At 40.4% G+C, this 25192-nt stretch overlaps 3 protein-coding genes across 4 annotated transcripts; 1 reads left to right on the top strand and 2 right to left on the bottom strand.

Annotated features, from left to right (window-relative positions):
- Positions 1-9300: 9300 nt before the first annotated feature.
- gtf2e1 (general transcription factor IIE, polypeptide 1, alpha) lies at positions 9301-19766 on the bottom strand. 2 transcript variants are annotated; one of them, XM_061088440.1, is made up of 6 exons: positions 19640-19766; positions 18158-18453; positions 17442-17599; positions 12324-12519; positions 11805-12037; positions 9301-10724 (listed from the first exon to the last, which is right to left on the bottom strand). In XM_061088440.1, the coding sequence occupies exons 2-6, from the start codon at positions 18445-18447 to the stop codon at positions 10270-10272; spliced, it is 1332 nt and encodes a 443-aa protein (XP_060944423.1). In that variant the 5' UTR covers positions 18448-18453; positions 19640-19766; the 3' UTR covers positions 9301-10269. The 2 variants fall into 2 exon arrangements, with proteins under 2 accessions (XP_060944423.1, XP_060944424.1); XM_061088441.1 differs by having other exon boundaries at positions 18158-18450.
- A 190-nt stretch (positions 19767-19956) lies between these two features.
- rabl3 (RAB, member of RAS oncogene family-like 3) lies at positions 19957-23124 on the top strand. The gene is made up of 8 exons (XM_061088823.1): positions 19957-20013; positions 20498-20589; positions 20827-20956; positions 21049-21163; positions 21300-21453; positions 21732-21803; positions 22156-22194; positions 22298-23124. The coding sequence occupies exons 1-8, from the start codon at positions 19968-19970 to the stop codon at positions 22352-22354; spliced, it is 705 nt and encodes a 234-aa protein (XP_060944806.1). The 5' UTR covers positions 19957-19967; the 3' UTR covers positions 22355-23124.
- LOC133021281 (granzyme B-like) lies at positions 22150-24875 on the bottom strand. The gene is made up of 5 exons (XM_061088063.1): positions 24680-24875; positions 24329-24476; positions 23746-23896; positions 23166-23426; positions 22150-23074 (listed from the first exon to the last, which is right to left on the bottom strand). Exons 1-5 carry the CDS (start codon positions 24729-24731, stop codon positions 22883-22885), a joined length of 804 nt encoding a protein of 267 aa, XP_060944046.1. The 5' UTR covers positions 24732-24875; the 3' UTR covers positions 22150-22882.
- Positions 24876-25192: the final 317 nt, after the last annotated feature.

Raw genomic sequence — 25192 nt, 5'->3', positions numbered from 1 at the left:
ATTTGTATTTATATAGCGCTTTTCTAGTCTGATGATGACCACTCAAAGCGCTTTACAGTACAGTTTCACATTCACCCATTCACACACACATTCATACAGTGCATCTACTTGCAGCACTTTGTTATTCTATGGGGGGGGGGGGGGCATTCAGGGTTCAGTATCTTGCCCAAAGACACTTCGGCATGCAGATGGTCGCCGCCCACTGTAAATTATTAGTTTATTAGAAGAAATAATCCAATTGCGGTTGACTTTTATTTTTTGGAAATAGTGTTTTGCTGATGGATTTGCTTGGTATAAAATAATTTGAAAGTCTTTTGTGATTTGATTATACTTCACGATAGGATGTCATAATAACTCATTGACGTATTGATACTTGTGTTTATACTTACTTTCTCTATAAATACAGAGTCATACAACAGAGTCAGATATGCTATTAGCTGAAAATGTCATCCATTTTCTCACATTTAACAAAAATAAAAATCCAGACGGCATAAGAGCGAGGACAAAGATGGACACGATCCATCGATCTGTCCAGCTTCTCTCTCCTCGTCTGCTGTGGATCATCCCCGCTGTGCTCATCTAATCCTGCTGGGCGCCACTCTCTGCACAATACCATGTGAAAACGGACATTAAGGCCTTTTCATGGTAATGTTTTCCTTTTAGGCTCTTTCTGGGCTTTACAGACTTTCTGACAGAAAACCGGATATCATCCAACATACAATATCCTGCTTTGCCTTTTCAGAGAAGTAGAAAACAGACAGAATCCAAGAGTTTTTATTTTTCCTCTGGCTGACAATGCTGAAAATGTGCCGAAAGCATTGTTCTTTTTCTTTTGAAGGTGTAATGGAAATGTTGTACTTGGTGTATGTGATGCAACATGAAGATTGACCAGTTGTTTATCTAAAAGGGAAACTGTAGGTTTACGACTCCAGGGTCTTCCACACTGATAAGCAGGACGGTAATAAAATACTTTACCATACCCATGGGAGGGGGCCTCTGGGCTGTAGGAACACAGAGCTCCCCTTCTGTCCTTTGCTCATTCGTACATTTCATTCAGGTGATTGTACTGTGAGTCCATCTGTAGATGCTGATACTGAATTGATTGACTTGTGAGATTGGTTAGTGAATGATTGGGTGATTTTGGACACAGCCAAGGAAAGTGGCTTCAAATGAAAACAGGAAATAAAGAGATTCTGAGTCCAAACTGTCTTTTTTTCAGAAAAGTTGCAAACACAAAGTTCAACTAGTGAATCCTGACATCCTCCTCTCATCATTTCCTTCGAAAAAAATGTATTCAGTGAGTCACATTCTGGGTGACAGATTGGATTTGTACAGCTGTGACCTTGACTGTATCCCCACAAAGAGCTCACAACCTGTAGGAGCCAGTAGGGGACAGAGTGAGGAGGCAGTAACCAGCTGTGACCTTGATCCAGTGTGAGCATCCCAGCAGATTACCTCGTCAGCTCCTCACAAATCATTTATCTTTAATCTGATCTCTTCTGAAACGGAGTCGAGCGGGGGGGAAGAAAAGCAGGAGATGGCCCAGCAAAAATGTGAAATCGTCTTGGACTGGAAAGTCTGTCCTTTCGACTTCCAGTATTTTATTTGTTCCTATAAGGGTTAGCAAATGTGTGCCAGAAGCATGTGTGATACATCATGTGAGATAATGAATATGAAATGTATGAAAATAATGGACGATAGTATAGATATGAAAGTGTGCAGGCAGCACAGGCTTATTACAGGTCAAGCTCAGATTCCTTTCACTTAAAGCTCTGTTGAAAGGGTTAGGGTTAGGGTTAACTTAAGTGGGTAAAGTACACGCAAGTATCCAACATGAGGCCGGTGCTTGATACCCATCATCATGGAGGAAAATCTATTTCAATCTTACAAAGACATTTAGTAACGCTGTCACCCAGAAAAACTCAGCCTGAGAACATAACCTTTCTCAGTAGTCGAGACACGTATATAACATTTTCCACAACACTAATTGCAAAAAGGTAATTTCTCACTTTTAAAAATCCTGCATGGGTTCATTTTTGTAAACCCAGTCCTGCTTGTACCTGTAAAGCTCTGAACCGGACCCTTATCCATAACGATCTCCAACTCAAATCTGGATCCCCCAGGAACCCTTAACATATGACCTGTGACCCGACCCGCCACTCATAAGTAAACACACAGGCAACACACACAGTCCAATATGACATCCATATGACATCCTTCCACCAGGTTTTGTGGTAATTGGTCCAGTAGTTTAAATTTGTTTTTGTGTAATCCTGCCAACTAATGGACAAACAAACAAATATATAAACACATGCAGTTGAAAACATTATTTTCTGATCAAAACGAGTTTTATCTTGTACTAGTATTTGTGGAGATATCTTGAAAAGATGAACTGGTGACTGGAAAATATTTCACTTTGCCAGTTATGTATTATTATTATTTAATATTATTAACAATATGTGCCCCCAAAAACCTGGTCTCAATTTGTGGATCATTGGGGAATGTCAGGTTTTCTTGTAATTTTTTTTCTAAAAGCTATGAAGAAGAATGATTCACAGAAGTATATATAATTGCTGATCAAAATAAAACTCTGGACGTACAGTGAGTAAAAGCATATCTCAATATTACTCATCGTGATTCATCCTTTAGCTGAGCACAGACAAATGGAATGAAGATGTTTTGACCTGAGAGTTGAATCCCTTGGCTGTTAAAGGGAGTAAAACCGTATCAAATCACACCAGTTCTGTCTCCTTTTTTTCATCAGGATGAAACCCTGGGTTAATGTGAGCACATCATGTAGATGAATGAGTCATGCGGTAATGAATAGTTGGTTTCCTGTGGGGCCTGAAAGTTTCCTTTTGCCAGGAGACAGAGACAAGGCTTTTGTTTGGTGGCATAGAAACAAGCCCCTGTGTTGGGCAACCATTGACATAATGAGGAGGTGACGTCAACGCCGTGGGCTCATGGGACGTTTCCCATGGAGCCTGGAGGCGGGTTGAGGAGGAGGTGTGAAGCCAGAGGGACATCAGACGAGAGAGAAACACGCTCCAGGCAAATTATTTTATTTGTTGAAGCTCCTGTATTTCATTTTCTGCAGCTGATGCTTCACACGTCCTGATTCAGACTCTTAGTCCTTCTCATCCATCACATCATGGTTAATATCATATTTTAAAATACATAATATTGTGCAATTTGAGTCACTGATAGAATGGCGGGGTAAGAGTGAATCTCAAGTTTTGGTCAGATGATTAAAATAAAATTGGATCATGGGACATTTCACAGCAACTTTCTTTGTCCAACTTCAGTTCGCCTGCATGAATAATTCAAGGAGAGTATGCAAATGCCAGTTTCCAATAATTCCAACAGTTTTGTCCGCTGATAATGCTATGACAGCAAATCTGTTTGGCTTTTGGGAACCAAAGTAAATACAGGAGAAGTTAGGCAGAGGCAGCTAACAAAATGAAAGATCAACAGGCAGAACGAGCAGGTGATAACGTGAAGTGAGCAGGAGTGTGGCGGGCCGGACGACAGGCAGGAGTCAGACTGATAACAGGCTCCGGCTCCAGACAATCGGGCAAACAGGTCCTGGAACCTGGCCTCTGAGAGGCTGATAACAGAAGCAGGGACTGACAGTGCAGAGGAGGGGGGGGGGGACGGATCAGGGGACTCAGCAAGGACCACTAGAGGAGAGGTGGAGCATGATTCTGGAGAGATTCAATAATTAAAACAGAGAGAGAGTCAGACTGAAGAGAGGTGAGACAGGGACTGCTACATGTAAGATAATAATCATAAATAATTTCACCCACTGTTCAGAATTATAATCAGAATTCTTTTATTGGCCAAGTACATTTCCACATACAGGAAATTGACATGGTGTGGTTGGTGCATTGGACATAAAAACAACAATATATATAAGTAGAAATTCAATGTATGATCAATAATTTCATCATTTAGTGACAGCAAAAGGAATTATGATTATCAGTATGGGAAAAAGATGGATCCCCAAGTGTATTAGCATGATCTTTATGATGATGTTTTTGAATCGTGAATCTCACGCCATGTCTTTACTTATAAACAATGTACTATTTCTCCAACCAAATGATTGGTTGAACTTCTTGTTACAAGGAAAGAGACTGAACTCATCTCTCCCGATTTAAAAGAAAAGGGACGTCTGGCCACAGGCGATACGTGCAAGGAGCGACACGTGGAAATAAAAGTGGTCCTCCTCTCACGATGAGTCGCGGATGCCGCCCATCACTGCACCGATTCTGATGTGCAGAGGAATAGAGCAGGACTGGAAATCACTCAGAAGCTAATCAGCCATGAGAGGACTGACTGATAGTCCCAGCTCCCCGTGGAGAGAGGGAATGATCAAAGGTCAATAGTCCACTCGAATCATCTCTCAGGGGTCCCTGCGCTTGAAGGCGGAGCCACAAACAAAGGGAGAATAGACGCAGCTGCTTCATCAGTTCTCATCGATTAGGCCCCTCCACATTCCTCAGGCTTCAAGGACTTGTGGGAAATCCCCAGAGATGTAAGGTGACAATATTGTCGCTTTTATTGCTTGTAGAAGCATCTGTTGACACCTGTTTGTGTGCACACGTGATCAGGTCTGTGCAGCTATGGATTTGTCTGTGTTAGATATTTGAACATGCGTCTGTGGGTTTTATGGAATTCTGTGTTAGGTCTAACCTTTGAGCCAAGAGCCCTTTGCTATTTGATTCTCCACTATCATAGTTTTCTATAAAGATGGAGGACACGTCTCGGAAAATGAAGCCAAAACATCCCAGGTAGGACGACTGCTTTCTAACGTGCCAGGAGCCAGAGTCTGCACGGTAATGAAAGGGGATGAAGCAGCAAAAGCAAGATCCCAGGAAGATATACATCCCTGACCACCTGGAGTCAGTCTCAGCTGTCAATCATGAAGTTTCACCCAAATAAGTTTTTGTCAAATAAGGAATTAAAACCAAACAAAAGGCATAACACGTTGCCATTACCCATGGTGCAACGCAGCCGTCATTTAGCCACATTAAAGTCAGTGTCAATACCAGGTGTGAAGAGGCCCGTGCACTGTGTGTCAGCACCCCCACAGCTGCTTCACTGTCCCTGGCTGGTGTGGACAGAGTGTGGAGACTCTCATGAATAAATGATGTGAATAATGGTTGTTCTTTTCAGAGTGGATATGAAATGCTTCCCACAAAAGGTTAACTGCTTCTAAATAAGGACAGACATTTGTCATGGTTGCAGCGATGGGAGCCGAGCCCGGACAGCAGCAGCACAACCACCACTCAACTGGACGGATAATAGATCCTTCTCCTGCCCAGGGACGGATGGATGGATGGAAGGATAGACAGATAGAGAGATGGATGGATAGAGGGATATATGGATAGAAGGATAACAACATATATTGTGGGATCTGTTGGGTTACTCTATAATTTTTTAAGGTCTTGAATTTTTATGTAAAGTACCTTGAGATAATGTATATTATGATTTAGCACTTTACAAATAGAATAGATTAGTTCGTTTTTAGACTGCGGCAACAGCTGATTCAGAACTTTGCCACATGAATTTGGACCAGGACCAGAGATCACTCCTATACTAAAGTCCTTGTCAGGTATGCTCTCTGTTAGGTCCTCTGGTAATTATCAGTTGGAAAGTAACTGGAAACAACCTTTAAAATCTCTTTAGCCTGGTTTTTAAGATTATGGTTTATGGACATTATTTCATTTAATTTCAACTACTTTTTTCTGTTTATTGTTTATTGTTACAGCTTTATAATATAATTATGGTATTTTCATTGTCAGTTACTTTTATTTATTTTTTCTTGGCACATCAGTCAAGTGTGAAGCATTTTGTACAGAACTGTCCTGTTCAAATAAAGTTTGATTGAGTGATTGATTGAGTGATATAACACAGCTATTGAAAAACCTGAAAACCTAAACTAAGATGGTGAAAATGATAAACATTAACACATAAAATATTATACTGAAACATCAGCATATTTAAAATCTTACTTTAGTTTTGATATCTTTTTAGAAATTCATGATTATTTAATCAATTGAACTAGAAGAACAGAATCCAGCCGCAAAAGTATAAATGCTGTGAAATATTAATCAAATACTCAAGAGCATTGGAGCTTTTTGCAGTAATGAGTGATTTTCCCCCTCCGCCCTGCTGCTGCCTCCCTTGTGTTGGCCTTGGAACAGTGTGTCTTCCTCGATGCACATGGAGGTGATGCCTCCAAGCAGCAGGCTTCACCAGGAGGGTTTTAAATGTTCAGCTGACCTCGCTCGTCTCTGAAATATTTAGAGCTGTGCGGCCATGTTGAAGTTTGCACCATTAAACGCGGTCATGTGACTTCTCCGATAAAGTGTCTGGAAATTGGCAAATTGGTGTGTGATTGACAGACGGACAAACTGGGTCGATCGTGAAGTCGTTCATCTTGGCTCATTATTGGATGAGGAGTGACAGGGACACCTCCAATCCATCAGCCCTTATGTAATCTTCCCAGGCAGAGCTCTTGAAGCATCAGTCATTCCAACCTGCCTCTGAGAGTCTCCACTCACTCACCCACCCACACACACACACACACACTCTTACAGTACATATAAGAACAGCTACACGCCACACCAAAAACACAACAAATAACTAAAGACGAGGACAGAAGGGGGCTGACCATTGGTTTAAACCCATGTTTAAACCAATTAACCACCATCTCACTGCTGCACCTGCTCTTCAAGGTCCTTAAAGGTTTTTAAATTTTCCAGCTTTGTGGAATCCCTACCGAGTTCTGTTCATCCTCCGTGTAACCCAGCCCACCTCCCCACCCTCGGGCTTGCCTTGGCAGATCAATGGAACAGCGTGCGGTTAGCTTTTTAATTGAGCTGTCCTGAAGGGCGGGGGTTGTTTTAATGAGGCCAGGTCCTGTTTTCATCCTGACCTTTAAGACTCTGCCCTACAGGTGTCCATCCTCTAACTTAAAAGGAGTGTATGGGCTTGTCGAGCTGCCCGAGAGGTGTCCGACCTCACCAGGCTCCTCGGGAGAGTATGACATTTTAACCTGAATCCAATACGCCAGGTGTGTAAATGATGTACAGTGTATGAAACACCAAGTCGCCCAAACCAAGCCCCTTTCCCCCCCTGGTGCACACAGGGTTAGACCCAGGTGTGTTTAGTGTTGAGATGACTGCAAACGTTGCACTTAAACTCACATTAAAAAGATGAATAATGCAAAGTGTTTAAATCCACAGCTTTACAGGGGTTTGTGCAGTATACGCATGGTTGGGTAAAGTACAGAGGTAATAGGCCAAGATTAAAACCGTCTAGCAACAATTCCCTGGAAGCTGCCTTTAATTAATCTCTGGTCTCTAGGGCAGACAATAGTTTTGGCTCACTTGTTGGCAAACACTTCCGTAATTATACATTAGGTCCTACTTACACAGCAGACACACAACAGCAGCATTTGCTTGGAATCATGTTTTAGGCCAGTGGACAAACATTAATTACAACGTTCACTTGCTTTTTTTGTTACTATTTTGGTCGCTTCATCAACTCTTGAAATAAATGTGCGAGTATTGAGATAGAAGAGGCTCAGACGTCCCCACTGTATTACAGGTCTGCTATTTGGAACGATACAACAAACAATACATATTTATGAACATTTGGATATTTCTGTGAAGCTCTGTTTCCACTGGTCAACAAACACCCACTAACATCTGGCTATAATCTGCATGGGAATGGACTCAATCATTTGTGTGAATGCGCAGACAAGTAGACGTGCAGTCATTTTAACAGACACTGTATCGGTTTTCTTTCAGTGAAACCCTCCGTGTTTGACTCATATTAGTATTTTGGATCGTTGTCAATATTGCTGCGTCTAGCAGATGATGGCAGTGTAAAGGGTGGGCTATAGATTTTTACATTCCTCAAATATCACATTTAGGCAACTTTTATATCCCTTTATTCAGCTTTGATTCTTAAATTATTCTGACCAGATTTCAGCATAATACTAACACCTTCCTGATGGCAGGGACTGGTGCTGCATTTTGCTTGAAGAGAAAACAAGAGGAGAGGTTTGATTTGAGTGAGCAACATTCATTTGAAAAGGAGGATGCTCTGTAAACGCCAGACCCACGTCAATATTCATACCTCTGCTTTGAGGTGAAATTGCTCCCATTATGAGCATGTGACCCGGTGCCAGAGGTTACCATGGTTACATTAAAACAGTCTTTATTTAGGAAAAACACTCAGGAATAGAGGGAGTGTGTTCTCCTCAATAAATGATCATCCTGGATGTGACCCAGAGGAACAGGGGAGGTCTGACGGTGAAGATTCGACCGTGGGGAGAGAAATAATGTGGAATACGTGTTCGTTTCTGCCTATTAACATGGGTAGTTCCATTCCTGAGCAAATGTGGGTATACATCTGTAGTAAGGGGTTTTAATGTAGGTGTAGTAAATTAACAAATAACCCTTTTAGCTTTTAAAGGGGGTGTTTAATAGCATTACATTATTTGAATCTCCTGACCACAGGGGTTCTAGCACAATTCCCACATGTCCACCTATGGGTTGGGATTGAAAGACAAAATCCACTGTTATGTCACATATAAGCAGGTAATGGTTGCCTGAGAGAGACGTCCTGCTGTAATTTTTGTTGCAGATGTTCATTACTCTCATATCCAGGATGAGATTTGGAGTCAAACATGCATGAATGAATAAAAAAATGTGGAGGAGGCGTGTTCACCGACGCTGGGTGCAGCCAATCAGAAGAAGGTGGGTTTTCAAAGGAGGTCTGGGTTAATATCTAGCGACAGCATAACAGTGTGAGATTAAAAAAAAAGCAAACTGGGAATCATGCAGAGGCGTGATTTCCAGAATGAAATTACAGAGATGGAAATCTTTGTTGCAGAGGATGTCAGAAGATGACATCAGTTTCATTTAGAAAGTGAACTTTGGTGAGCATAATAGACAATTATTAAATTATTTAACAAAATTATTTAATCAAATTTGAATCCCTCTGACATCCACCTGTGGTAGAGGTAATGTATGTCTTTGAATTTTAAACAGAGAATAAAGCAATTGTGCATGATAGCTGTACGTCCTTTAAAAAAAAAAAAAAGGCATAATTTACTTAACTTAACTACATTTTATTATGCCCAGAATTTTCTTAAGTTCATTTGAAAAGTAAATTAATTTGTTTCCATTGTACTGAAACTTAACTAGTGTAATATAGTGTAATATAGTGAGAAATTAGTTGTATTTTATTATACTGTGTAGAGAATAACACACATGTCATGGAAGGTTAAGAGAAAACTGAATGAAAATGGTTTATTTTATACAAAGTGAGTACAAGCAAACACTGGATTGATTTTTGTTGAACACATCTTGTGTCACTGTAAACTTATATCTGCTGACAGGTCTCATGTAGAGGATGAAGTCTTATCCTGACACATAAGCACAGAAATTAATTCCAAAACTCGTATTTCATACAAACATAAGGGATGAATCAGTCTCATCTCCTATCTGAGAAGACAAATGTCTTTCAAACTTCCGCTCTGGAAAATTCTCAATATCTGTACAAAATGTTTTATAATCTGAAATCAGTTCCTCCTTAAGTTAACACCTTTATTACACTGACATGTGTTTGTCTGTACTGCAGTGATTTTTGTGTAACTACAGATTGCTCAAAAACAACAACTGTTTGACCGTTAAGTACGACATCTTACCCACATCTTTTATTCGCTCTCCTTTTCAACAATGCTTGAGACAATCGTTTATATACAGTTTTACCTTTTTGTCAACATTCATTTAACACTGACAGTGGAGTGGCAGCAGCATGTTGCTTTGCACTCATATTTCAGCCAATCTCAAAGCTTAACGCACATAAGATATTGACTTTAAGTGTGAAATCTAGGCTTTTGTTTCCTTATCCTTCGTCATGAGAGAAGGAAAACTGAAAAAAACTAAGCTGAAACATAGTAGGTGAAGGTAATCTGTTAAACTTTAGAGCTTCATTAAAAAAAAATAAAAAAACGCCCAACAAAACTGCTTGAAGAGCAGCTGCCCTGCTCTTTTTTGGTTTGGTGACTTTCAAAAAATACTTTGGACAGAATACTACAAGTGAGGCAAAACTGTCAAGACATGTCCTTTTGACAGTCAATACTGGTTGAGTAGCATCTTAGTTATTCTTGACGAGTTGTGTCCACAAACCTTTCCTCTGATATAAACTCTGACAGCCAAAATTTATATTCAAATGAGGGAATGTGTGTATTCAAAAGTACATGTCCTGGAAGAGGTTTTGTCCCTTTTCAATGTAGGCCTCTTTCTCCTGCGCAGACATCTGCTCCACGAGCTCTGGCCTCTGGCTCACCTCTCGGTACGAGAACTGCCGACCTCCCACCATCACCATGGGCTCATCCCCCACCTCCTCAAACTCATCCTCATCGTCGTCCTCCTCCACAGCGGCCCGGTGCTGAGCAGCTGCTGCAGGGGGGGGACCTGCTGGGAGGTTGTCGTCTGATTCACTGGTGTCGCTGTCCGAGTCGCTGCCGGTAGCTTTGGTGGACTTGGGTCCCTTAGCAGCGGTGCTGGCTCCGCCTTTCTCGGCTGCTGCCGCACCTCTCTTCTCATGGATGAGCAAGGCGCGCATCACCTCCTCATTTTCATCTCCCTGACCGAGTCCATGAGCAGCTGCTCCATCGATGGCTTCCGGTGCAATGTCTCCACCTGAGGAAACAACAATTATTACAAATATATATTTACCTGAGAAATCTTCCCTTAAATTTCAACTGGAACTTGAGTTAAAGCTGCTTTTAAACATTCTGAACAATGTTTTGATTTATGCCAGGAACAAGACATCACAGTCTCTCGTCTGTACTCAGCCAAACTCTGACTCAGCAGTTCTTCCAGCTAAGAGGGCGATATATCTCTCGAGCTGATTGTGTTATGGCAGATTCAAGAGTCACCTTCTCCCATTAATTGAATCAATATCAATAATTTAAGCTTATCAGACTAATAGAGTCTTTCGATCAAGCAGCTTGAGAAAAAAATGGGTGTGAGTTGTTATTTCAGTGTGAGGGAAGAGTCTCAATCAATATGTCAGTAAATATACTGAACTGCATCAGAAGATACACAATGTTGAAGGACTCGGATTATTATCAGTGCCAAAAAGCCTTAATCGGAACATCACTAATTATTGTAGATAAATAAAAGCTTTATTTAGAAACCACGTCCCCTCGGATGTGACGTCTGTTTAAAAGGTCTGAAGGGGGAACAAGGTCATTACAAGCAGATGCACACAGGCACACCTCAGAGACAGGACATTTGAGAGGCCTAATTCATGCCATTTCCTCAATAATGATTTTATTAATGAGCAATCCTTGCCCAGCCATGCACTAATCAAATGTCATTATTCCAATTAAGCAATAATGGTTCAACCGGATTTTGGTCCGGCCTGAGATCTGCGTGCCCTTGGGTCGAGAAACGATGCAAAACAAGATAGCACGGTCAAAGAAAACATTGGCAGGGAACAATAACCCGGGTTGATCTGTAACAGCCTGTTTCAACTACAAAGACAATAAAGGTCAGAGAAGAGCAACCAACGGTGTGGGTCTGGACAGGGCTTGATGCAGTCCCTCCCCACCAGCATGTTTCCATTGCCTAGTCTTTAGGGGCATCAGATACTTGTTCATTATATTACCCTGTAATCTAATTGGTTAAGGAGCATTGGTTATAAGTCCAAATTTATGAAAAATTCTTAGATTATTCACAGAAGCATAATGACAGCACATTGCAAAGAGAACTTACGGTTACTGATGACGTCGGGCTCACTGTACGCCCCCTGCACGGTGCTCTGGGTCAACCAGACAGGCCTCTCCTTGGCTGCCTTGCCCTCATTGGGCTGTTTCTGTTGGTCTCCCTGCTCCTCCATGTTGATAACCACGTTCTGGGTGTACATGTCCCCGTAGGTTGAGCCTTTGGTAGACCAGGCCTCACGGTGTGGGCCAGTCATTCCTGCAGCTGCTGCAGCACGTTCACGGCTGTAGGAAACATTGAGGAAATGTCCTTTAAATAACTTAAACAGTTGAATTAAACATAAAAATTGAGAGAGTATAATGTATTTAAGGTACTGCTGTGGCTTAATAGAATAGAATTCCATTGTGGCACCGTTGCAAAATTGGAGCCATTAGCACTTTGGTAATTGTTGTCGTTAACAGAGACAAACTTAAATCTGTCGTAAGCAAAACTGGTTCAGGATTTGACTCTTGTGATGCCCACTGTCTGGACTGTATATGTTGTTTTCTGGGAGACTTGTCCAAAGCTGACCTCTGTTTGAGCGCAGGGATCTCTCCGGGCTCAGGTTCCAGAAGATCGTGGGACAAGTTGACATCTTCGGTCTGGCGTAGCAGCACATAGATGGGTTCGATCTGCTCGTTGAAGCGTGCCACCTGCGTCCTGGCATCAGGACAGACGGACTCATCCTCTTCTACTTCTGTCTGGCAGAAAGTGCAGCGAAATGTACCTGTGGGTAAAGAAAGCAACTCGGTTTAAAACGAGTGGGAGGAGATGTTCAGGGAGCCCACCAGGCCAAAGCAGATATCATCATAACTATAACCATATAAATCAGCATAATTCCAACGACACAGCCTCCATCCATCCATTATCTATACCAATTATCATTGTGCGGGTAAGGGAGGGCTTGGTGGAGCCAATCTCAGATGACACTGGGCAAGACATCCTGTACAGTTCTCAAGTGTATCTCAACGCAACCCACCATCCAGGATCATATTCACACCTAGAGCCAATTTACAGCGGGCAATTTACAGCCAGCAATCAAACATCTTTAAACTGTGGGAGGATCCTCAGTATCTGGAAGAAACCCACGCAGATGTGGTAAAAAGCTTAATCTAAACAGAAAGGTCCTGGAAGCCTCATGGCACAACCTCTCAATCACCATCAATTTATCAACAGTGCAGAAGTGATAATGCAGCGAATTCATCCAGATGAAGAAACACTTAAAGTATGGAAATACATTTACAACATTTCGGTGTCTCTTATATGTTAAAAACCAAAGGGAGCAGACTGAGTGAGTGCTATGTATGATCTGCATGGAACAGTACGTTACCTAAGACCAGCCATCACACCCTGGGTGGATACAATCTAATTGAGTCTTAAGGTGAGTGACTGTGGAGCCTGTGTGTTTAATTAAGGCTGCAAGTATGAGCCAGGTCCCTGGACTCTTATTTAAAAAGGTATTTAAAGGGTCTGGATCAGATTTGGAGGTAATTACATTTTGAACCCGGGCAAGACTCTCACCCATAATTTACAGACATGTCTATTAAGGCGTTGCATTGCCTTGAAGATTAAAAGCCAACTTTTCAAAAACCTCTTACAGAAATGACTCGCTGGGATTGTGTTTCGATGTATTGGGAAATTATTGGCCACTCTGAAGGTTGAAATTTGGGCCACTATAAAACAATGTCCAAAATTGCTGTACTTATTGGGGTTTTGTCTACCTTATGAAAAGTTCAGTGAATAGAATCTAGTGGTGAATACCCCTTGCCTCACCCTCCCCTTCCAAACATGAGAGAGAACCTGCAGCCTTCAGTAAAAACTCAAAAAGGTGTTTAGATTGTCCAGTCTGGGCTACTGTAAAAAATATGGCAGATGACATATCATACAGTTTAGATGAAAAACATCACTAGGATTATTTTATATTCAATTTCTGCCAGTAGATCCTTTTCACCTAAAATCATACACACTGAACCTTTAATGGCACAGTACCATTTTGTAACAATCCTGTGATACCTCAGCTTCATTCTCCATAAATAACTAAAATGGCCCCTCAGTGGAGCATTTATCTCCACCAAGGCCCAATAACCCCCTCCTCAAGATCCATGAATTAATCCTTGGGAAATCAATGGAAATCAAATATTTGATGAAAACTTGATTACCTCCTTGGTGGAAGTAATCAAACTGAGAAACTGCTGTTGAAGTTATAAAGAAAGTAAAATCCAACTCCGACTCTCAATTGACTAGTTACAAAACCCTGCTTTGGGCATTGTTGTGGTGTTGGGGCAACAAAGAGTTAGAAAATGTCCCATCATCATAACAGCGCAGGCCATGTCAAAGAAGGAATATTAAAAGAATGAGTAAACAAGTGTCCATCTTCCAACATTCACACAGAGCATTGTGAACATTTAGAGCTGCAGGGTGTTCAGCTCTCCTTTAGAGGGTCAGAATGAGCTGGAAGAGCAGTAATGTCACGTCCCATCCCTGTGAGGGCAGGCTGAGTGTTGCTGGCCCTGCAGAAGCAACTGGTCTATCCATCTCCCACTGTGTGAGCTGCAGGTATTCTTTTTGTCAGCCTGTCAGGGTGCAGGGTTACTGCCTTCACAGCAAGATCTGATACCGGTTGAGATATGTCGAAACCAGAGACAAGTCCAGAGGAATTGGCAAGCGGGTTAAACGTGTCAGCAGGAAGCGGCTTAAAAACAGTACCAGTAAGCTGGGAAAGTGGTTTCCTTGGCTGAAATGTTTTATTCTATTTAGAATTATTGTGCATTTTCTTTACTTGCAGGAGTTAACTGGTGCATTGAGGTTTGAGACTCATCCCTTAGGTAGATATGTCCACATTCTTCCATTTGTATGTATCCATCTATAAAACCAGTAAGCATGTAATCAGATTATCCAAAATCACATTCTGTTCTTCTACTTTACATTATATCTGGGTTTTTTACTGGGCTTCAAACTTTGTTTAATTGTATTTTTCTTTCTTGCTTTCACTAAGAACTGTTTAAATTAATTTAAAATAATAACATTGATGAAATTATCCAGGCTTTACCAAACTGTATGTAGTATATGAGGTTAGAAATTGATTTCAGTCCTTAATAAACGATTTATCATATATTTCATAAATCAACCATGCATTAATTAAAATGTGCGAACACCAGAATTGGCAGGTCCGCCACTGGCGCTCTGTTCCCTTCACAGATGAGCTTGGTTCTCACTGAGCACATGTGACAGGCGTGAAAGAGTCTGGAGACACAGTGGTGAACGTTATGCTGCCTGTAACATCATCCAGTATATGAATATATATAGGTCTCTGATCCATCATGCCAATAAGGCTTACTTGAATTTGAAGCTTGCTTAAAACATTTATGTGGCACAACCTATCTGAATATCCTAGCAACAGCACTGGGCGATCAGGTGGTGTAAGCATGGTGCATCATTCTGAGGGACTAAAGAATGAATGCAGTTTATGAATGAACAGAGTTTAAAGGAAGGATGAAACATATAAAATAATTATCTTTATGACAAGCACAATGTTCTTCTATAGAGTTATCATCTCATTCCAAAGCACATTTTCATGCATTTTACTGAGCAGGATCTTCTGGGTGGATGATAGTTTTATATACAGGCACGCCAACATAAAATTAAGTATCAGTAGATATTTATTATGGTATAAAGCTTTGTTTTATATACAGATATTTTAACATACTATATTCGGGGCCTGTTAGCAGCCTTAAAGGGGAAAATTTGTATAAACAGAACATTTGTTATTTTAATTAAAGAGGGACGCTATTAGATTGATATACTCCTCACACTTTAATAAATGCGTTCAGCACTGCCTGAGTGTGGGCTGCAGATGGCAATCTCTTCTTCTCAGACCATGAAAACTAATCTGTAAATGACCTTTTCTATGACAACATGAATACCACATGCATCTGCCTGCTAAAGTTGTGAGTAATTCAACAGAGGCCTTGCAGGTTTCAGTGGGACTACCATTCAATTGCACTGCTTACTGAAATCTGCTGGTCATGCCTTGGTTTGTTCAGTCAACTAACTAATGATCTCAAGATGCAAGTCTGCTATTCAGCAAAGACAGAGAGAAAAGAAAAAGTGTATAATACAGAGCTGGGGAGTTGTGAAAGCAACAAAGGGGGAGTCAGTGCTGTAGGTGAGGATGATGGACAACAGCAGATAAACTAATATGGGCCGGATATTACTCAGCCCTCTGTGAACACAGTCAGTCAAACTGTCAGCAGCGCTGCATGTCTCACTCAGGCCGATCTACTGCCAACATATTGTCACAAGTTATTATTTTTAACCAAGGCACAAAAGGAACCCTCCAGCTTGGTTAAGATACTTTTTGGCAAAGTGAAAGAGGGACTGAAGCCTCAGGGCTGTTTGTCCATTTCTGCTGAGACAAGGAAGCCCAATTTATCCAGTGGAAAGTAAAAAATGATCTCCATTACTGTGGCGTGAAAAAACATTTTCAGGAAAACAACCTCTTGTGAACTGCAGCATGCAACGGCAAGCAATTTCATTTTCAAGTCCCAGAGGTTAACCAAAGTGGTCACATTTCAACATATAGTATTCAAGATGCCATTTTTAGATTGTACACATTATTCAGGAGGTATAATGTGGCTGGATGTGATAATCCTACATTGTGTCATTTGTATCATGTCTGGAACAGAGTGAGTTCCACTAACATCAAATTCAGTTACTATTCTAACAAAAGGTGTTGATATGTTGACTTGTTCTCAAAATGAATTCCTTACGGTTGTTTGTGAGGGAAACTCTGAAATATTGTTTGCCCTGCTGGAATTCATTTTCTCTCAAAATGAGCAGAGTTAACAGAGTTGAGGCAAACATGCACAATGTTTAGTTAAAGTGAAAATACACTGTTGCTACTTTGTGTTGTATCTATAAACAGTATTTAAGTATTATTCAATAACTGCACAGCAATGATTAGTGCTGGAATGATTACTGTAGCTTTATTAAGTATTTTGATGATTTATAATGTACTATTGTTTTAATTCCTGTTTTTAAATCATGGTAATAATTAGTAGCTAGTAACCCTAACAGTTTACACAAGTCATCCCATGAACATGATAACAAATATAGGGGGAAATCATCCCGTCATGACTGCTGGACACAAACAGAATAAATACAAACTAAACAATTCAAGTTGTTTTGTAGACACCCTTTTGCATTTCTCCTTATGTTGATGCAGTGGTGTAAAGACAATGCCGGTAATAGAGAGTGACATTTTAAATAAAGGGCGGGAGGCATTTAAGTGCTGCAGGGACTTAATGAATTTATGTTAGTACATCATTTCACTGTAGATAAATTGAGCTTCGACTGCCATCTAGAGGCGCACTGCCTCATACAACATAAAGAGCAGACTACAGTTAACATTTTCACATCGTCAAAGAATCTCTGCCATGGCTCTTGCCCAAAGACAAGAGCCCTATTTTAGAAGAGATACATCGGTTTCTATACATCTACTGCAGATCTGAATTGCTGCACCTAACCTACTTATACATGAGTGAACACTTTTAATGTCCTTTTAAATAACTAGTTTAGAAAGCCACTATTGATTGAAGACAGTTTAATGAAGAACAAGGACAACATCGCTGATGTGCTACAGAACTGTACCTGTCATAGGGTCAAACAGCTGGTTGGCTTCTAGGTCAGTGAAGGTGGAGAGGCAGCAAGGGCAGCGAAAGGAAGCACGGTTGGTGGAGTCTCGCTCATCTGTCTCAATGCGCCGTCGCATGTGATCCAATTTATACTTGACCACATTGACCAGTACCCTGTGAAATCAGATCGACAAATGTTGTTGACTGCAACCTATTGACGTTAAAGGATTTAGTTACTTTAATGTGTTTGACAATATAATATAAAACATTACAGTGATGAACTCCATAGCCATTTTCAGATATCAACTCCAGAAAAGGTCCAGACCCATTTTTCCATATAATTTCCAGAGTTTGCCTTTCATTGCAATAGTAGATCGGGTAAGACGAGTGCACAACAAAAGGAACATTTCCAGAACATTTGGTCCAAAGGTGGCATCAGGAGGAGTATGCAGGGGACAGGACAAGACACTGTGTAAATCAAATGTTTGTGTTTCTTTCAGTTTTTCAAGTATTCAATGGCACCAGATGTACCCTTGGCCTTCTGAAAGTGTTGTGGTATAAGGTCATCAAAACATTGAGCAGATAAATAAAGTACGGTTTGGAAGGTGCATACCGAGTGTCACCCACCTCCTGACGCATCGCCTTCAGCCACAATAAAACTCCACCTGTCAGCAGGAGGTGTTTAAGACACTGCTCATTATCTGAACTAAAAAAAGTTGTAAAAATAACCACCTGTAGTTGATGAAATAGTAGTTGTGCCGCGTTGTCTTGCCATCAGATGCCGTCTCCACTCGCATGCGGCACTTGACAACCTTGTCTGCCTTCAAGGTGTTGAGTACCGAGCGCAGCTGTTTACGGTCAAACTTGAGAAGCTCCAGCATGTCCTCCTCGCGTACGCATGGATTGCGGATGAGCACATCCAGGGCCAAGGCATGCTCCACCTCGTAGAAACCCCTCACAACCTGCTTGGCCAACCGCTTGAGTGAAGCGGGAACCTCCGTCAATAGATCTGGTTCAATCATCTTCTGCTGGGGAAAGAAACGACACCTCTGAATAAAGATGGAATGCAACTGTCTTGTATGAAGATCTGAGGCAGCAGGCAGGAACTTTAGGCACGAGTACTCAAGACACATATATATTAATAGGTAAGTAACATTAATCAGTTAAGCTGCTTTCAGACATGTCCTGCTGAGGGACTCTGGAGAATTGCACAACACAGCGGGGGAGATTCTCAGTTCAGACACATTCACAACAGCAACACATTCTCCACAGGATTCAGGTGAGGGGGGGTGTAGCAGGCAGAGGCAGGATGTAATATATTATTCCACTGCGACGATCAAGTGACTTTGTTTACAGCACATCGACTTCAGCTCTCATCACCAAACACTCTTTTCACATCTCTGTCTGTGTCTTTTCACTTTTATTGCTCTGCTTCTTCATCCTGAGATATTATTGTTTCTTCTTTTTGTTATTGTTGATGTAAATGAGATAAATAAAGCAGCAAAACTTCAATAAGGGGGAAATCTAAAGGTACAAATGAACACGTCTCTACTAAGAACGTCACTTTGACTTTATCATTTCATATAAGAGGATTTGTTTAATTGAATAAGTATAAATAATAATAATACTAAGAAATTATTTCACAGCTTCTCTCTAATCCAACGAGGACACCTCACAGTACATCATGAATGAACACAAAAGCAATTAAAGTAAAATCAATTGCTAAAAATCAAATAAAGAAACACGAACACCTTCATTACCTCATGTGACACGAGAATAGTTAAAACAGTAAAACCAGGGTTAACGTGTGAGGCACATGAATCCTCCAGTACATCATTAGTGTGTCAAAGTACGAATTACAAACCGTCTGTTAAAGTGTAAGATAACCTTTAAACCTGTCCAGTTGCTTTAAGCTCAGACGTGACGATGTTAATTCTAAAAGAGAACACTGACAGCTAAGCTAAGCTAACTGTAAACTGTGCTAACTTATCGCTAGCTTACCGTTAGCTAACTGACACAAAGACAAATAACAGTTCACCACTACTACTGATGATGGAACCATATTCGGCTAATGACGTTGTGATTTAACAATATGTTTTATTTTGACATTATCCCTGACTTCCAGCTTGCTAATGCTACATAGCGCTAACTTTAACTTGCAGCCAACATGGAAGTGATGTTAGCAGAATAACAAGCTAGCTCGCAGCTTCTCACCCGGCTCTCTCTTTGTGTTCCAGCAGGACGTGAGCACACAGGTGCACCTTCTCTCCGATAGTTCAGTCCTCACGCTGACGTTCGTTTCACATAAACTCAGCTTCCGAAGCTAGCTAGCATGCTTCATGGCGTCACAGAAACAACCCGGAAGATAAACCCAAAATCCCCCTAAAGAAAAAAGGATCAGCTGGATTTCTATTGGCCGATAAGGAATGTACGCATTTAAAAGCCAATAGACGTGGTGGGTAGATTTTTTTCCAACCAAACAGATTCAAGGTTGTAGGCGGGCTTTCCATTGTTTTCTTCCGGGACGCCGCTGTGGCTAAAGATGGCTTCTCTGGACCGAGTGAAGGTTTTAGTTTTGGGAGATTCCGGTGAGTTAAGGGACATTTTGACAGTTCAGAATCTTATAAAAACGTGTTCGCTTGTTTTAGTAAAATGTTAACTTGGGTTTGGAAGAAGTAAGACGTGTGTCTCACTCCTCTAAGCTTAACTTTATCAACCTTAACTCTTGTCAACAGTCTGTTTCCGTGGCTGTGTAAAGCAACTCTAAGCTACATTAGCTACATTAACTATAGGATGTTTGCTATAAGACAGAGAAACACTAATGGTTTAAAGTTCATCCAAACACATTTGCTCGTATGTATTGCCAGTTTAGTATATTAAATATAAATATATTTACTGATCTACTGAAACTACGATTGTGTTACACTGACGTATTCAGTCACTAGAGGCTTGTTATCACTGTCTTCAATGTCACTGAATGTGTGAGTTCTTCTGTTGAAGAGTCATAACCTGAGTATATTAAAATCCATCCAATAATATCAGTCATTTAACCATATTTCATGTTTTCTGGAGGTGTGGGCAAATCCTCCCTGGTCCATCTTCTGTGTCAGAATCAGGTGCTGGGAAATCCATCATGGACTGTTGGTTGCTCGGTGGATGTTCGGGTAAGTGGAGATCAAATCTAAACTGTTTAGTTGGAACCATACTTGGTCTCAAAAGTAATTGAATAGTATAAGTATAGACCTATATTACACTGACTTGATAGTGTATACATATATATATATATATATATATATATATATATATATATATATATATATATTTATGGTAAACAAAGTGCAGTTCTATGCTTTGCCAGCCATTAATGTAGTTTAAAGTTTGACATTTTCATTCAAAAACAGGTTCAAGACTATAAAGAGGGAACCCCGGAGGAGAAAACCTACTACATTGAGCTGTGGGATGTCGGAGGATCTATCGGCAGTGCCAGCAGCATCAAAAGCACCAGAGCCGTCTTCTACAATTCAATTAATGGTAAAGTTAATTTAATAAGATATGAATGTCTTAAGTGTCTTAAATAATTGTAACGATTAATCTATGTTCTTTCATTTTCTGGAATATTCTAGGAATTATACTGGTGCATGATTTGACAAATAAGAAATCCTCTCAGAACCTTTACCGCTGGTCATTAGAAGCTTTGAATAAGGATTCGTCTCCAACAGGAGTCATTGTCTCAAACGGGTAAGCAGATGTGTGTTTTTGATATTATCAGTATAGAAAACACAGACACTATTACAATGATCTAAAATTAAGATACCAATAAGTAACTGTAAATGTTTTCACTGAGGGACATCCCTCTTTTCTTCTGTCCTTGCAGCAGTGACTATGATAGAGAGCAGTTTGCTGAGAACCCAGTGCCTTTGCTGCTGATTGGCACCAAGTTTGACCAGATCGCAGACAACAAGCGCAATGAAGTTCTCACCCGAACAGCCTTTCTCTCTGAAGACTTCAATGCTGAGGAGATTAATCTGGTAGGTTAACATTCATTCACACAAGTTCTGACCTTAAAGCCCTGTCTAATGTTCAATCTGATGATTTGCTGGCTTCACCTTTGTGTTAGAATAACAGCTCTCAGGCATTTGAACATAGGTCAGAAATGTTTCACAAGAACATTGTTAAACTTTAACTAATACTCGGTCACTAACAAAATGCTTCTCAGTGTATTATTTGAAAATTTGAGGGACTTTGGCGACACCTAGTGGAAGTCTCAGCAGACAGCAGTGCATGATGTGTAATGTTGTTTTCTCAGGACTGCACTAACCCCAGATACCTGGCTGCAGGCACATCGAATGCAGTGAAGCTGAGCAGGTTCTTTGACAAGGTGAGAGTTCTTTAATGTGACACACAGCTGTATAGAAACTTCCTTTAAAATATACACAGTGTGTAAAGTTAAATATTGTTTGTAATGTACATGGTGTTATATTGAGGGCAGACCAATACCTTTAGTTGGTGAAGTGAATAAAATATCAACTACGACTTCATCATCTTGGCCTAGTTTAAAGGTTTACCAAAGTTAAACAATAATAACCAACACGTAATTTTTAAACTTTGTCTGACATTTAATTACATATTTAATTGATCTGAACATTATTGTATCATCAAAAATATAAGGCTTAGTTGATGTGGTTTTTATTTTTTTTTCATCAAGTTTAACTCAAAAACTCTGTTCACAGGTCATAGAAAAGAGATATTTCACAAGAGATCCAAGTCAGGTGAGTTTTAAGACTTTATTGATTTTAGAATTGGACTTAATGAGAACTGATATGTCATTTAAGGTGAGCTGTTTCTTGTAAACATTTTGTTTCATCTCTGCAGATGACAGGTTTCACTGACAGAAAGCGCTTCAACTTCAAGAGTTTGCACTATGACTGAGGAGTCTCGACCGCTGCAGCGGTGGCCTGGGGGGTTTGATCAGAGTGCATGGGGGGGCTTCTCCACCACAACCACCACACTCACAGAGATACTTTCGATATCTGCCCTTGTCTGCCCCCTGCCATTTCTCCCTCACGCCATTCAGTCTTACACACACTTTCCCAGACCTATGCTGCTGACAAGAGAGTTTTTAGATGAGTTAAAGAAAGAAATTTGTACATAGTTGACAAAACTTGCACAAGGATTAATGAAAAAGGAAGTTGCAGGAATGAAAAAACAAGCGTGAGCAATGTATAAAAGGACAAAGGCACATTCTTTAACTGTACAGCAAGATGTTAGGTTGAATATATACCCCAAATTCTTCTTCTTTTTAATAAAAGCAACTGTGATTTTTGTTCCATACCTCTGCAAAACATTCACATGTACCAGTTTCCTTTTTCAGGCTAAATTAATTTGAATTTTGCTTTATAAAGCTGCGTTTATAATCAAGTGAAGAAAGGGATAACTTCTTGGCCTCTGAATAGTGGCTCATATAACATTCCCATAACCCTGCATGGTTTCCTTGATCCAGGGAAGAAAGAAATGTAGGTTCATGAAGACATGGGGAAACTTGGGATTGTCGCAGTCATTCTCGGCAGTGAAAGCTGTGATGCCCTGAGGTTTGCTGTTGCAGATCAGCGGTCCGCCAGAATCGCCCTGAACGGAAAAGGCAACAGAAAACTTGATTGTGGAAAGAATGCTCTTTAATGAATTAAAGAAATAATTTGTGACATGTTGTATCGTTGCATTATTGTTGTATTCTGTTAATTACCTGGCAAATTCCTCCCTTCTTTTTGTCAAACTTGGTGCATATCATGTGACTAGGATTGAAGACTCCCTTCCAGATATTTTTGCATTCCTTGGGGAATTGAATCTTCTCCTTGGTTTCCCTCAGTACATGAGAGGCCGGCCCGTTTACTGCTGTTCGGCCCCAGCCAGCAACGACACATGCTTCATTGGGGGGGGGGTTCTTTTGTTTCTTCGGTAATCCAATGGGCTTCACATACTTGTTCAGTTTTGCTTTGTTTTTCAACTGTAAGAAAACAGAGCATTATTATTTAGTGTGCCTTTTAAAGACTAGGAAAGCTTCTGTTGGACTTGACATTGTGTCTGTAGCCCTGAGTGGTTTATATCCTCTTAATGCAACACAGGTTTTTAACTAAAGTGCGTCACCCCCACATCCTCATCTGCTTCGGTGCAAATGTGTGAAAGTCTTAAACCCTACATGAGACAGGGTGACAAAATGAAACTTGCACCATGATGCTCAAAGCTACAAAAGGACTTTACAGAGACACTGATTTCTGTTTTAACACTTCAGATCAACTTTGCTATGGAATTTTACACAATTTTACCTTGAGAAGCATAATGTCATAATCCCATTTTCCATTGTACTCTGGATGTGTTAAGTATTTTGCCACTTCGAGATTCTGCTGACTTTTTTCTTTCTTGCTTATGTTGTGTGCGCCAAGCACCACCATCATCATCGTCTGAGAGCTGTCAAACCTGGGGACAAAATATTATATTAAATTAATCATGAAGTTATCATGATTACATAGTTGAATAATAATACACTATATTTATATGGATTTAAGGTGCTTCAAGTTAAAAATGAAAAAAGGCAAACAATTAAAAAGCAAATAAGGAACCATTTAAAGGGACTAAAACCCTTAAGGTGAAGTCTACCATCAAAACAAATTGAATCATAAAAGGTATTAACGCTGGAGGACAAATTCCATTTATTATTTAAAAACTAAAGTAATGACAGACACACGCATGTATGTAAAATCATGATTTACACAACATGAATGTTTGTCATTTGAAAAGTAATCACCAGCGACTCCCTTTGTAAATTACATAATTAATTATGTACACCTCTGACTTGTACCACTAATTAAAAGTTATCTGTGATGGAGCATTTGTCCAAAATTCACTCACTCGTTGCAGTGAGCTGAAGTCAGAACAAAGTCGTCCCGGACGAGGATCCCGCCACATGAGTGTTGTCCATGAAACTGGAGTGAAGCCATGTAGGGTCTGGAATGAGGCTTCGAAACTTTACCACCGAAGATGCCGGCCTCAGTCGCCCCTGATATGAAAAAAGTGAGCAAATTAAAACACAGATTACAAAATACTGAATCCTCAGCCATCAAATTATTATCATAATTATTTTAGGATGAATAAAAATCTAGGCATTAAAAGGGTTTGTTAAAATCAGCTATGATCCCTTAGAATGTATATTATTTGCAAATGATTATGTTTCTTCCAGCAAAGATTTAGAAATCATCTTACCATTTAGAGAGAACCACTGAAAGAACAATATGATGCCGAAGGTTTGAATCATTGTCCTGTTAAGGCGTGTTGGTTTATCCTATATAATGAGAGGAGCCGATCCAAGATTTTGGTTCAATCAAATGTTTTATTTAAAGATGCAATGAAGAGTTATTCATAGCTATGGACAATTATCACAGCCAATTAAGTTAGCAGTAGGAAGATGAAAATGGCCCCGAACAGCAGGGGTTTGGTATAGTTATAACAGTAGATTTGATGTGATTGGTTATGAATATTTGGAGGGGAGTCACCGCAAATCACTTTGGATCTCCCTTATTGGTCCAGCCGCAGTCCCACGCCTCTTGTTACCGAATCCAGGAAGTGACATAGCAGCAGCTCTCCGTCATGCTCCTACGCCACTCTACCGGTTGCTAGGGCAACTCTATCTACCCTGACAGTCTGATGTTGTCTCGTAATTCAGCCTTGAGTAGAAAGTGTCTTGCTCCAGCCATCTCGGCTGCACCAACTTAACCA

Source organism: Limanda limanda, chromosome 16 (assembly GCF_963576545.1).
Source record: "Limanda limanda chromosome 16, fLimLim1.1, whole genome shotgun sequence".
NCBI lineage: Eukaryota > Metazoa > Chordata > Actinopteri > Pleuronectiformes > Pleuronectidae > Limanda > Limanda limanda.
The sequence above is the reverse complement of the archived record's forward strand: the minus strand, read 5'-3'. Positions and strand labels throughout refer to the sequence as shown.